At 42.4% G+C, this 14,670-nt stretch overlaps 1 protein-coding gene across 6 annotated transcripts in view; it reads right to left on the bottom strand.

Moving 5' to 3' along the window:
- Window positions 1-14,670, bottom strand: part of LOC120311014 (solute carrier family 12 member 3-like) — a 60,065-nt gene that overhangs the window by 27,437 nt on the left and 17,958 nt on the right. For all 6 annotated transcript variants that reach the window (XM_039350119.1, XM_039350114.1, XM_039350113.1 and 3 more), the window contains 8 exons: window positions 13,428-13,738; window positions 12,316-12,459; window positions 11,628-11,703; window positions 9,875-9,970; window positions 6,091-6,230; window positions 5,313-5,423; window positions 3,142-3,253; window positions 2,033-2,163 (listed from right to left, as the gene is read on the bottom strand). In XM_039350119.1, coding sequence (XP_039206053.1) covers window positions 2,033-2,163; window positions 3,142-3,253; window positions 5,313-5,423; window positions 6,091-6,230; window positions 9,875-9,970; window positions 11,628-11,703; window positions 12,316-12,459; window positions 13,428-13,712 — 1,095 coding nt within the window. In that variant the 5' untranslated portion in view covers window positions 13,713-13,738. The remainder of the gene's footprint in view (window positions 1-2,032; window positions 2,164-3,141; window positions 3,254-5,312; window positions 5,424-6,090; window positions 6,231-9,874; window positions 9,971-11,627; window positions 11,704-12,315; window positions 12,460-13,427; window positions 13,739-14,670) is intronic.

Here is a 14,670-nt window from a genome sequence, read left to right as displayed (position 1 = left end):
TACTCCATGTGGAAGATATACTTTGAAGTCCTTGATGCTTTCTGAGCTTGGTTATTGGCTTGCAGACATTACATTGCCCAACTAGGTAATATGATCTGTGCTGATAGTATACCATTGCTTACGTTACCTAGTTGGGTAATGAAATGTCTGCAAGCCAACAACCAAGCTCAGAGAACAACACCAAGGACTCCACAGTTCAACCCTGAGCTACAGATATTCTCTTCTGTAAGATATTCTTTGACTTAGTTCCATTCCAAATCTTACTTTGTGAATTGATCTTATTGTTAAACCAGGGTGTTTCTTGAAAAGTTGAATTACAGCTGCACAAACCCCAGGTAGAATGGTGAAGTATCTTCCAATTTTTTCCCCCTTGTGTGCTCCCTCATCTGATGTGATCCAGGTAAGCAATAAAGAAAAGGGCCTTCTCTGTGTTGTTCCCCCCAGTTTGGCAGCTCCTTCCCAAAGGAGGGCCACTTGTCCTTGGTCGTCTTCTCTGAGTATATCTTGAAGCAAGATTCTTGGTCCTGGACCTTTGAAGATCTTGAGCCAAGGATCTTGGTCTTGACCTTCTTTTCTGAGCTTCTAAGAGATGGTGGTTTGGGATTGGTCTAAAAATTGGTGTTTTTCACACCTGGCAACTTTTAAGATGTGTGGACTTCACCTCTCATGCTGGCTATGGAATTCTGGGAGGTGAAGTCCACACATTTTTAAGGTTACCTATAGTCTGAAAAACACTGGTCTAAATTATCTTTCTGAAGAAAAGGGGTAATCTTTTAAGCCTGTACCCTCTGATTGTGAGGAGATTTAGTGGGATTTCTCTGTCTTCTGTGGAATGTGGCTTGGCCAGATCTTGCTCACACATGTCTAAAGAGCAATCTGAATGGAAAATTACTCCCTCCTTTATCCAACTATGAGATCACCCTTCCTTAATTGATATCATATAGGTATGCTAGGTCTGTGGTTCCCAGAAATCAATTTTAAAGGCACCAGGATGCCAAAGGCTGCTTTAGGGAAGTGTGTGTGTGTTTGTGTGTGTGTTTGTGTGTGTGTTTGTGTGTGTGTGTGTGTTAACTCACTGCAGAGGACCCTGAAAAAGGGAAACATACAAGTACACAGAATATCCTATTTGTTTCCTTAATAAGTCACAAGCTTTGGTTGAAACGATATTGCTCTAAACCCTCATTCCTCATCCTGAACTAAAGGTGAAATGCAAATGTTTGCCTCTGAGTCAGTCTTGATTTTTGGTGATACATCGACAAGTCCAGTGCAACAGTTTTTTGGAAAGTGGTTTACCTTCTTCCTAGGGCTGAAAGAGAGCGACTGGTTCAAAGTTCAAAGTTCCCCATCTGGCTTTGTCCCTAAGGCAGATCTAGAACTAATCTCCAGCTTCCCATCCTACATCTCAGGCTTGCTTACGAAAAAGTACTGCTGGTAGGAAGAGAGGTAGAAAAGACTACTGTCTTTCCAGCTGCTCCCGCAGGAAGCAGTAATCTTCAAGATTCCCCCTCCTGGATGGGTCTATAACCATTCAAAAGTCATCTTGGGTCATTCCTAAGTGCCCCCATTCAAATCCAGGGGGCGGGACTGCCAAAGAACCAGCTCTGACAGCAAATGCAGAACATCGTGGGCAGGAGAAGAGATTCTGCCTACCCAGCAGCAAGCAGCAAGCTCCCCCCATCCTACATCTCAAACCAAGCTAGCTCAGTAATATTTTATTTTAAAAAAAACAACCTTTAGCCCCCAAAATACTTTCAGTCTTCTCCTTTTCTGGAAATGCAAGTAGAATTTCTAGGAAGTCCTCGGCTTTGAAGCCAAAATTTCATCCTTTTGCTACGTTTTCTCCAAACTCTTGCTTTCAGTGAATCTGTTACCAATTTTCCCCCCTCTACTTTTCAATCCTTTTCTCTGAAAAATGCCCAGGATATATTTTACTGAAAAGGGAATGTGAATCTTTAAGGGAGACAGATGAGCAAGGGAAGAAGTCCAACTGAGCTCCATCATGCATTGATGCAACCTGCAGTCAACAGCTTACCTTCAAGTCTCCAGAAATATTGGCCCCGGCTAGGATCCCAGTGGCTGAAGGGAAGAAGATGGAGAACATGCCAAAAAAGCTGCCTGATTCACCTCGCCACTCAGGCGTGATGTTTTCCAAGAATATGTCACCTTGAAGAAGGAAAGGAATTTTTTTTAAAAAATCAAGTGAGCACCCCAAAAGCCTTTGAACCTTTTTTTTTTAAAATGTGTTTGGCTTTTCAAGAATCCAAACTATAGAGCTGCCTTAGACAAAATCAAGCTATTTGCTTATCAGCTTTAATGTGGTTTGCTTTAATTGGCAGCAGCTCCTTCAGTGTCTCATAGATCTGTCTTTATCGTTCTACCTGATGACTCAGAAGATGAGAACCTGGAGCTTCAGTAGACACAGCAAATGCTTGATACCTGAGCTCTTTCCCTTGTCAAAAAAATAAAATAAAGGCTCTAGTCCTCATGAGTCCTAATAAAGGCCACTCAGAATATAAACATGGGAAGCTGCTTTTCACCGACTGCATCCCCATACGCAGTCTGGTTAACCATAATATACTGAACAAACCAGAGTTGGCTATGTTCACAAACCAAATTATGGCTTTGTGAAGAGTATGTGATGGCCTGGTGGAACCCATTACTTAGTGCAATGTGTGAACCCCAGGCAGGGGCAGACAAATGATCTGTCTTTGGCCACTGATGAACAGTATTGTTTTAGGGAAAATTTGTTCTTCAGCTGGGTCCATAGAAAGTCCCATGGACAGAACCTGTGACATTCGGTTGGCCTGTTGGGCAATTTACTTCTGAAATTCAGTTCTTCTTGAATATGCCATGGTTTGGTGTGTACTATGTTATTGGGCTGCACAACATGTTCAGAACAGTTAGGAAAAATATGCTCCTAACTGTAGGGAGTGTGCAGTAGTATCAATGTTGCATCTGCAGGAGTATAAATGTTGCAGCTGCTGCAGCTCTTTAAAGCAGCTGTGTCTCAGAAGATACAATTGCTTTAAAGAGTTCCAAGTGGGACAGTATTTCTATTGCTGCATAAACTGGGTAGCCATGCAAGCTGTATTATACAACCATGATTCTGTCCAGAAGACCAACTATTGCAGAATCTCTTACTACGATAGCTGAAGTAGCCCTTGGACATTCTCTCTCGTGAGGCAGGGATTAAGGTCCCAATGAAATAGTTGATGAAGGATATCATGATGACAAAGAAGAAGACAACCTGAGCCTGAAAAGAGAAGCAACAAGAGAAGATGTAGAGGCTTCATTCCCAGCTGGACCAGTTTCCTGATCCTGAAGATAACCATCACCACCACCATCACCACCACCACCACCACCACAACAACAACAATAATAATAATAAAAAGTTGGAAGGGACCTTAGAGGTCTTCTGGTCCAACCCTCTGCTCAGGCAGAACACTCTATATCATTTCAGACAAATGGTTGTCCAGTCTCTTCTTAAAAACTTCCAGTGTTGGAGCATTCACAAGTTCTGGAAGCAGGTTGTTCCACTGGTTAATTGTGCTAACTGTCAAGAAATTTCTCCTTAGTTCTAGGTTGCTTCTCTCCTTAATTAGTTCCCATCCGTTGCTTCTGGTCCTGCCCTCAGGTGCTTGGGAGAATAGCTTGATTCTCTCTTCTTTGTGGCAGCCCCTGAAATATTGGAACACTGCTATCCTGTCCCCCCTCGTCCTTCTCTTCATTAAACTAGACAATACCCAATTTCAGCAACCGTTCCTTATATGTTTTAGCCTCCAGTCCCCTGATCATCTTTGTTGCTCTTCTCTGCATTCTTTCCAGAGTCTCAACATCTTTTTCATGGGAGACTTATTCAATGTATATGGATTTTACCTGTATTTGATTAGTTATTTTCATTTACTGGTTAGATACAGATAATCCTCGACTTACAATCACAATTGAGCCCAAAATTTATGTTGCTAATTGAGACATTTGTTAAGTGAATTTAGTCCCATTTTACGACCTTTCTTGCCACAGTTGTTAAGTGAGTCATTGCAGTTGTTAAGTTAGTAACACGGTTAAGTGAATCTGGCTTCCCCATGGACTTTGCTTATCAGAAGGTCACAAAAGGAGATCACGTGACCCCAGGACATTGCAGCCGTCATAAGTATGAGTCAATTGCCAAAGCATCTGAATTTTGATCACATGACTATGGGGATGCTGCAATAGTTGTAAGTGTGAAATGTGGTCATAAGTCACTTTTTCAGTGCCATTATAACTTTGAATGGTCACTAAATGAACTGTTGTAAGTCGATGACTACCTATATATTTTTGTGCAGTGAAAAGCTACAAGGTTCCCTGAGTGGACAGTGTAATTTTGCAGTATCTAGAACGAAGATTTATCCTAAAGTTCTACTCCCCCTCCCAAACAGTCTGTTTATTTCTGTGGAGATCTGACAATCCAAAAATCCATCACCTTTGCATAAGTCATTTAATTTATTTTTTTTCTCCGTCCTACCCTGAAGATTTTGCCTAACAGTCAATCAACAATGCTGCTCAGCTCCTTTTTAAGATTTCAACAGCAAAACTTTTACCAGCCTTCTAACTTCAGTCAGTTGCTGCTACCATAATAATGAAACGTTAGAGATCGTATAATAAGGTATATTGTACATCATGAACAGATTGCCTACAGATAATGTTTAATATTCAGAAACAGGTCTGGCTGGTTTTCCTTCTCATAGTCATTTGGCAAACTTTCACAAAGCCGCTCACACGCTGGGTTCAGTCCTCCAGACATCTGAAGCTTGTTCCTTCTGAAATTGTCAGATGACATTGACCCAACATGGAGATCCCCAACCCACATCCCATGGCTTTCCTCAAACATCCTCTCTAACCACTAAGACAGTGGTTCTCAACCTGTGGGTCGGGACCCCATTTGGGGTCGAACGACCATTTCACGGGGGTCGCCAAACAATGCAGTCCGCCATTTTTTCCCCCTTTTCCTTAGCTGTGCTACTCCCTTTTATTCTATTGGCTTTTGAAAGCCAATAGAATAGACTCTCTTGAATAGAGTCTAATTCTATTGGCTTTCAAAAGCCAATAGGAATTGTCCAGGCTGTCTCTGCCCTGCTGAGCCCGCCAAAAGTCCCATTCTGCAAACGGTGCTGCACCAGTTGAGTAGTCCTCGACTTACAACTGGTTGAGTAGTCCTCGATTTACGACCAGTGGGGGTCGCGGCATTAAAAAGGTTGAGAACCACTGCACTAAGAGCTACTCTGTTCTTTCGATCGGTCACCCATCACGACATCAGCAAGTCTGTGTTCCCTTACTTTTGCTTCCCATTCCATGCCAGCCAAAGCGATTCCAAGTAGCACGGTAACAGTGATCACGCCCACGATGCGGATGTCATTCGTTGGATCAGTCATCACAGCATCAAACTCCTGTTGAAAGAGAGGTGGTGGTGAACATTTCCTTCCAGACAGCTTTCTCCTCTAAGCGGTTGCCCAGAAATGAGCTCATTGCTGCTACGATCCTCAGAGGATTAGATTGACCTGGTTAGCTCAACAATGCTGTCTATTGGAGCAGCACTGGGGGAAGGAAGGAAGGAAGGAGGGAAGGAAGGAAGGAAGGAAGGAAGGAAGGAAGGAAGGAAGGAAAGGAAAGGAATGGTAAGGAAAGGAAAGGAAAGGGAGAGGAAAGGAAAGGAAAGGAAAGGAAAGGGGGAAGAAAGGAAAGGGAGAGGAAAGGTAAGGAAAGGAAAGGGAAAAGGAAAAAGGAAGTCTGCTTTAGATACTATAGAAATATGAGATCTGGAAATTGGAAGGTAAAAACGTCTTCATTAGGCGCTCCAAGGAATCACCCCATAATCTGCACAGATAGCTTGCTACTTAGCACACAGCGAATTGCTACTTTTGCCAACTTTAAGATATGTGAACTTCAGCTTCCAGAATTCCTCAGCCAGCATGTATCCATCGCTACAGCATGCTTCCCATGCTAGCTGAGGTATTCTGGGAGTTGAAGCCCACACACCATAAATACAGTAAAGTTGGGAAACCCTGAGCTATGGGAGTAGAGGAAAGAAAAATTTGTTTGTTTTTCCACACGTACCACCAGCAGGTCCTTCACAGTTTCGGAGAAACCCACCACATGCATGGCCACAGCCACAGCATTGGCAAAGGAGAAGAGAAGACCAATGGATCCACCAAGTTCTGGTCCCAAGCTGCGAGAGATCAGGAAGTAGGTTCCTCCTACACCCAACATAAACAAAATAAAGTCAGTTTTATTTTCTCTGTCACTAGACCAGCCCTACTGGTGGAGAAAGTGACTTATTTTAAAACAATTTAAAATCAGGAGTAGAAGGTTTTGCATAGTGGAGAAGCGGCATGTAATTTTTTTTTAATGCAAGTAACATTTATTGTTGAACATTAGCAGGGCTAAAACGTATGAAGAACGGTTGCAGGAATTGGGTACATCTACTCTAATGGAAAGAAAGACTCGGGGTGACATTATAGCAGTATTCCAATATTTCAGAGGTTGCCACAAAGAAGAGGGAGTCAACCTATTCTCCAAGCACCTGAAAGCAAGACAAGAACCAACGGATGGAAATTAAACAAGGAGAGAAGCAACCTAGAACTAAGGAGAAACTTCCTAACAGTGAGAATAATGAACTAGTGGAATGGCTGGCCTTCAGAAGTTATAGGTGCTCCATCACTGGAGGCTTTTACGAAGAGATTGGACAGCCATATGTCTGAAATGGTATAGGGCAGTGGTTCTCAACCTGTGGGTCGGGACCCCATTTGGGGTCGAACGACCATTTCACGGGGGTCGCCAAACAATGCAGTCCGCCATTTTTGTCCCCTTTTCCTTAGCTGTGCTACTCCCTTTTATTCTATTGGCTTTTGAAAGCCAATAGAATAGACTCTCTTGAATAGAGTCTAATTCTATTGGCTTTCAAAAGCCAATAGGAATTGTCCAGGCTGTCTCTGCCCTGCTGAGCCTGCCAAAAGTCCCATTCTGAAATGGTGCTGCACCAGTTGAGTAGTCCTCGACTTACGACCGGTTGAGTAGTCCTCGACTTACAACTGGTTGGGGGTCGCGGCATTAAAAAGGTTGAGAACCACTGATATAGGGTTTCCTGCCTGAGCAGGGAGTTGGGTTAGAAGACCCTCAAGATCTTTTCCAACTCTGTTATTCTGTCTGTCTCTTTGTCTGATGCATTTTCATCCTCACCTCCCCATATTATTATGCTGGGCTTTATTCTTAAATAATATGTTTGCTTCTTGAGTCCACATTTAATTAGCTTTTGCCCCTTGGCTCTAAAACTCGGCAGGGCTTGGAAGGGACACTTCCAGAGTCTGGAGGCTAGATTGGGAAGTCTAACAAGCATGTGGGAAGAGGTCAAGGTCAAACCAAAGGAACATGTTCCCAAAGTGAGATCCATCTATCTAGGAAAATCTGGCAGACTCTGGCTGATTTTGAAGAAAGAAACAGGATTGGATATGGTTAATGTGTGGATGGTAAAACTGATCTACCCTAGGGCCATAAACTAGACCTGATAAATCTGTTTCACAAGGAGGTTGGGGAAAAAACATCCCAGAGGAAGACAGTGCCCAACTCCTCCCTATATCTACATGCCTGTGAAGTCATCACAAGTCAAGCTGGACCTGAAAAAGACTAAAATACCTTGTCACTGATTCTGCCCAGGAAAAACGAAGCAAATCAATGCTATGAGGTTGAGAAAAAGGTAGCAAGGAAGAAAACAAGGATGGGGGAGGATTAGAATTGGGCCCTAAACAATAATGAGACAGAGCATACTGTTTCCACTTTCGCCTTTCAGCCCAAATCTAGGAGCCTTCACAGGCAGTCTCTTCTGTGTTAAATTTGAATTTACCGACAAAGAATTAAAGGGAGACTAGTATAGCCCTGATAAACCGGCCTCACCAGAAAACACTTAATCTCCCCCCTGGTACAGCCGACAAGGTTAATACATCTGCCTTAACATGCAAGTGGCCCAGGTTCAAATCTCAGAAATGTATGGCTAGCTGATGAGAGCTAAATAGCTTGAAATAGATATACTAGTCTCCCTTTAATTCTTTGTCGGTAACTTCAAATTTAGTAATGAGACAGAATAACAGAGTTGGAAGCGATCTTGGAGGTCTTCTAGTCCAACCTCCCATTCAAGCAGGAGACCCTATTTCAAAACTGATCAAATGGCTATCCAAAGTCTTCTTAAAAACCTCCAGTGATGGAGCACCAACAACTTCTGAAGGCTAGCCATCCCTCTGATTAATTGCTCTCAGCGTCAGGAAATTTCTCCTTAGTTCTAGGTTCGATCTCTCCTTGGTATGTTTCCATCCATTATTTATTGTCCTGCTTTCAGTGCGTGAAGAAGTGCCCCTGGTGCTGACCCACGGTCCCTTTCTGTTGTAGCTCCCAGGATCTTCAAATCTTCTTCCCACAACCATGTTCAGCAATCTTCCTTCCAAATACAAAGAAATACCACCCAGCCATCCTTCTCCCGCAGCCTCGATAGTTTCTTTGTCTGATGTCTATTCTAGCACTCCCTCCTCCTTTTCCCTGCACCAACAACTTTTATAAGTCATCCAGGGAGCCCGACAGGAAAGACAAGCAGAAGCAGCCATCAGTCTTAGAGAAGACTCATCCTGGAATGGCGAAGAAGAGTCGAGGGAAGACTTGGAAGCATGGATCTAAGACCCAGGGTGGTCAATAGAAAACATCAGTTGGACCCCACAGCCTAACTTGATCTGGATTCCTTGGAATGCCCTCCTTGAGAGCAATGACATCCCCAAGTGGAGCAGGTCAAATAGGATGGAGAGGTGCAAGGATTGGGGAAGGAAATGTTATCTAGAATTAGAAGTCTAGTCCATGGCTCCCCAAACTTGTCAACTTTAAGACTTGTGGACTTCAACTCCTAGAATTCCTCAGCCAGCTCAATTGCTCCCACAGTGTGCTCTGCATTGTGTTAGACAGGGGATGGACAACTATGGCAATTTTAGGACCTGTGGCTGACTTAGAAATTCTAGGAGTTGAAGTCCACAGGTCCTAAAGTTGCCATAACTGCTCACTCCTGCATTAGATTTATGCCAGCTGTGCTGACAATGGAGAGTTTAAGTATCTTATAGTAAGCTCGCATTAGAGACTAACTCTACGTTAAAAATACTGTCTGTATGTTCCTTTTTTGACTAGCTCCCCTGAACCCTGTTCGGGCCCCTTGAATTGGCTTCTTGGACTCTGACCAGGTTTGTACTTTGACTTTGTCTCTTTTTATGCCTCTTGAACTGGAACTGTGATTACTTGATATATTGCTTGTAGGACGGCTTTTCCTGAACTGCAGAAATCTGAATGACCATTAGAGGCAGCAAAGAGACAGACAAACAGACAGGCAGACAGACAGGCAGACATGCTAAGCCAGTGGTGGCGAACCTATGGCATGGGTGCCAGAGGCGGCACTAAGAGCCCTCTCTGTGGGCACGCGCACTGTCGCCCCAGTCCTAGGCCTTCAGCTGGGTTTTATAAAATCTTTTCGCGTTAGGCCTCCACCGCCATGTGCAAAAAAAAAAAAAAAAAAAGATTCAATCAATCAGTCAATTTCAACTTCTCACAGGGGAAAAAAAAGATCTTGCAAAGTTGGAATGGATTGATTGAACTTTTTAGTCCAACCCAGTCTGCTGTTACCACCGCAGCCACACCCACCCAATGGGCCATGCCCACCCAATGGGCCACACCCACCCGGCACCTGACAATGCATAAGTGGGTTTTGAGTTGCAGTTTGGGCACTCGGTCTCTAAAAGTTCGCCATCACTGTGCTAGGCCAATGGCTGCACCAGGACAGAATTTGTAGATTGTAATCTCAAAGAGGAAGATGGCTTACCTGCTTTAACCTTGCCGTTAGTGGAAATTGCAGAGATGGAGAGACCAGTAATACTGGTTACCACAGAGGACATGAGGATGATCAGCCAGGTTAACCCTGAAGAAACAAGGAACATTGAGTTTGGCACTCTGGAAGCAGGGCTGTCTAACTTCCATGATCTAATGGATGTATTTAACAAGGAGGTGACCAACATCAGCATTATGTCCTTTTTAATGAGGTAGTCCTAACTTAACAACCGCAACGCTGCTGAAAAAGTAACATTACAACAATTTATGCCAGTGCAACATTCCTACAGTTATGTGATTGCCAATTTGTGAGTTTCACAAATCTGGCATGCAGTGTCAGTGGAAAAGTCAGCAATAAAATTGCTCCAATTGTGATTGTTAAGCAAGGACTATCTGTACCAGAGTAAGCCTTAGGAACTCTCTGTCCAGTCTTTTAATTATTAAACTGTAATTATTCAGCTAGGACTATCTACTTAGGTTATATTATTTCTGCCTTGCTTTCTCTCAATCTGAATGCAGCTTGATTAGGTTTTTTTTTTTTATTACGTTAAACAGCTTGTCTTTCTGTTAGAAGATGTATGGTTATTTTCTGTGAACAAAACGCATTTGAATGTACAAAAACATCATGCAACATTAAAATATATGTTTTCCCCTTCCTTGTGTGTACAGGTAATCCTTGACTTAACCACCACAATTGAGGCCAAAACTTCAGTTGTTAAGTTAGTTTTGCCTCATTTTACGACCTTTTTTGCCACAGTTGTTAAGTGAACCACTGCAGCTGTTAAGTTAGTAACACGATTACTAAGTGAATCTGGCTTCTCCATTGACTTGACTTCTCAGAAGGTCACAAAAGGAGATCACATGACCCTAGGATCCTGCAACTATCATAAATACATGCCAGTTGCCAAGTGGCCGAAGTTTCATCATGTGAGCATAGGGCAGTGATGGCGAACCTTTTAGAGACCAAGTACCCAAACTGCAACCCAAAACCCACTTATGTATCGTCGGGTGCCAGGTGGGCGTGGTCCATTGGGTGGGTATGGCCCATTGGGTGGGTGTGGCCCATTGGGTGGGCGTGGCTGTGGTGGTAACAGCAGACTGGGTGGGACTAAAAAGTCCAATCAATCAATTCCAACTTTGCGAGATCGAGATCTTTTTTTTCCTTTGCGAGAAGTTGAAATTGATTGATTGATTGAACCTTTTTTTTTTTTGCACACAGCAGCGGAGGCCTAAAGCGAAAAGGTTTTATAAAACCCAGCTGAAGGCCTAGGACTGGAGCGACAGTGCGCATGCCCACAGAGAGGGCTCTGCGTGCCACCTGTGGCACGTGTGCCATAGATTCGCCACCACGGGCATAGGGGATGCTGCAAAGATCCTAAGTGTGAAAAACCATCATGTTACTTTTTTCAGTGCCATTGTAACTTTGAGCGGTCACTAAGCAAATGGTTTAAGTCAAGGAGCACCTGTACATGTTATAAACATAGTTAAAAACCTAAAGGAAGACCCACATCAAGACTGACTATATATTTATTTAGAAAATTTATATTGCCACCTACCTGCACGTGGTGACTGAAGGTGGCTTACAGGACATAAAAGCACAATATAAAAGAAATAAAATAATAATAATAACATCTGCCCCCAATCTGTCGACAACACACATTCATACCAGCCATTTGGGAACCTGTTTTTCAGTAGGGTGAAGGTGAAACCAAGAAATAGTCCCTCTTTAATTCTACAAAGTTTCTTACCTATGCCAGCCTGGGCAGTTATCCAGGGCAAACGGAGATAAAGGATCACACCCCAAATATTCAACATGCATCGGATCTTGGGAGGAAAAAAAACCCACACAAATGAAAATCTGGGAGTATTCGCAAAATCTCATTATTTTATTATTATTTGTATTTTTATCCCGCCTTTATTAGCTTTATAACTCACTCAAGATGGCAAATATACCGCATTCACTTTCTTCTTATTTTCCCCATAACAATAAACCTGTGAAGTGGGTTGGACTAAGAGAGAGTGATTGACCCAAAGTCACCCTACCAGCTAAGGCGGGACTAGAACTCAAGAATCTCCTGGTGATTGGCTCAGAGTCACTCAGCCACCCTACATACCTTAGGTGGGACTAGAACTCACAGTCTCTTGGTGATTGGCTCAGAGTCATCTAGCTGGCTTTCATTCCTAAGGCAGGACTAAAACTCACAGTCTCCTAGTTTCTAGGAAGATGCCTTAACCACTAGACCAAACTGTCTCTCATGGCATGTACTTTTACTTTAAGTTGTTAAGAAATCACTAAATTAAGGATCCAAATCAACCAGTTGCAGCCCCAGACTTTGTTTCTTCCCAATTATCGTTCCTATCTCCGGACTGTTGGGATCTCATACTCCCCACCCATCCCGGGTCAAATTAATTCATGCATTGAGTTGTGAACCTTACCATAACTCCTGTCACCCAGCCAAATCGAACAGGCCCTGCTTCTGGTTCGGGGTCTTCCACGTCCTTTTCTTCCCCATCTTTAGACACAGATTCTATATTGGGGTCGGCACAGTCTGGGCTCCCAGGATATGTCTGCCCTTTTCCCTATTAAAACAAAGAAAGATGAAAAGAAGCTGAAATTAGATCCAAAGTGAATCTCCTATAGTTCTACAAATGTTCACATTTTTACGGCTGTTCTCTCTGGTATTCTTCAAATATGCTGGATTTTGGCTCCATTATTTCCCCCAAATATGACTTAGTGGGAAAAGACTGATGTTCTTTTTGTGATACGTGGAGATTCTGCATACTGTGTAAAGTCCTACTTTTAATCATGCAGAAAATAATTGGGCATCTATACTGTACAGTGTTGAGTTGAGTTGTGATTTAGATTTTTAAAAATCAATCTAGCCTACGTGGCTTGTAAAGCCGTGGAATATGGCTTGGCACATAGAGAGGAGCTAACAAAATTTTATTCTGCATTCCAGAACTTAGTGAACTGTATAAAAATAACCTGGTTCACTCATGATCAGAGGCCAAAATGGATAATTTGAAAGCCACAATGATTTGCTTTACACTTTGCACAAAGTCATGGTTATTCTGATCATGATTTACTAAAGGAGATGAAACTAGTGGGGACTCGCAACAAATTAACCTCTAAAACATGATTTATAAACCATAAAGTTAGGATTCAGGCAGTTTGCTTAACAGAAATCAATAAACCACACTATGATTTAAATCAAGGGATAAACCTGTCTGAAATAATAACAGAATAACTGAGTGGGAAGGACCTTGGAGATCTTCTAGTCCAACCCCCTGCTCCAGCAGGAGACCATTCCAGACAAGTGGCTGTCCAGTCTCTTCTTAATTTGGTAATTTTCTTAATAATTTGGCTTATTTTAAGCCAGTTTGTAACTTAGCATTTCATGTGAGCCCAGTCAACTGCCATTTAGTAAGCCATTATTCAAGAAATCACAGTTAGGCGTGATATGTAAGAAGTCTCCCTAGCTCATGTTGTCATGGAAAATAAGGCCAACTTCCTTCTCCCTGATCATCATGGAGCAGGACCCTCTTACCGGTTCTGCATTCCTCAACATGTCCAGCGTGGGCCGGATCTTTCGACGTCCAGGGAGCGCGGAAAGTGCATAAAACTCATAGCGAGGACAGGCGTCAATCGAAGTCTCGTAATCGGGAGGCGCTGAAAGGGATCCGTTGTCTTCTGCTTGCGTGGAAGATGGAAGATCTGCTGAAGGTTTAGGAGAGTGGTTGCCTTGCTCCGAGGTGGGACCATTTTGTAATTTCCGGACTTTGAAACGTCCAAAAGAAAGGATAGTCTTATAGGATGAGGAATTTTGTTCCATGGCTTTCTTAGAATTGTTCCCACCTGCTAGGAAGAGAAAAAACAGATATTTATTTACTTCCATCTGTTTTGATTATATTCTGCCTTTTCTGCAAGGCTGCCTCCTTTGATTTTTATCCGTACCTTAACAAGCCAGGAGTTAGGCAGACGTTCATGATTTGATCTATCCTGGTCCATCTCATTCAAGCCAGCACTTTAACCATTACACTGCACTGTCTCTCTTACTGAGCTAATGACACAACCTAAGTTTAGTCCTGGTTGAACAGTTCCTGGACCCAGAAATATATTCACATGATAAGTTGTCATCACCAAATTTTAAACCTCACAAGAGGGCCCTGAACAAGATAGAAAATTTATCTTCACAAACGTCCTTGTGCACACTTAATTAATGTGTTTGTGCGCAAGGTAAAAGGCACCTGGCAGTAACTATGCAGATGCTTCTTATTATAAGTCACCTACCCAATATCTGAACTTCTCCGGCAAATTAACAATGTGATTTAAAATACTGAAAAGCCTTAACAAGTATTTACTCCATAACATAAGACAGATTAAAATATATAAAAAACCATTTTTACAACACTTTGTGATTTGGGATTTTGGGATCTTGGATAAAGAGATGATAAAATAAGAACAAGCCTACTGAATATTTACAAGTACATTTGGTTCTGTTGGTCCCGAGAAAGGAAAAGTTATATATGGCTCACATTCTTTCTGTATATCTGTTCCTGAAAAGTAGAAATGTGTGTTTTCAGATCAAAAGCTAAAGAGTTCTATTCTAAAGCATCCAGTTCAAAAATCATTCATGCATGTCCTTAAGTGATACCAACATGAGTAAGCTTTCAAGATGGTTTTTTTTCAGGTTTACTTGAACTATATACATCACAAAGCCTTCTCTTTTTCTCTTTATTTTTAAAACTGAAAACTGAGACATCACAACTATCGCTTCTAAAGTCTGAATC

Source organism: Crotalus tigris, unplaced genomic scaffold, assembly GCF_016545835.1.
Source record: "Crotalus tigris isolate CLP2741 ecotype Arizona unplaced genomic scaffold, ASM1654583v1 scf7180000018306.2785112, whole genome shotgun sequence".
Lineage (NCBI taxonomy): Eukaryota > Metazoa > Chordata > Lepidosauria > Squamata > Viperidae > Crotalus > Crotalus tigris.
Note: the sequence above shows the minus strand (reverse complement) of the source record. Positions and strands in the feature narration are given on the sequence as shown.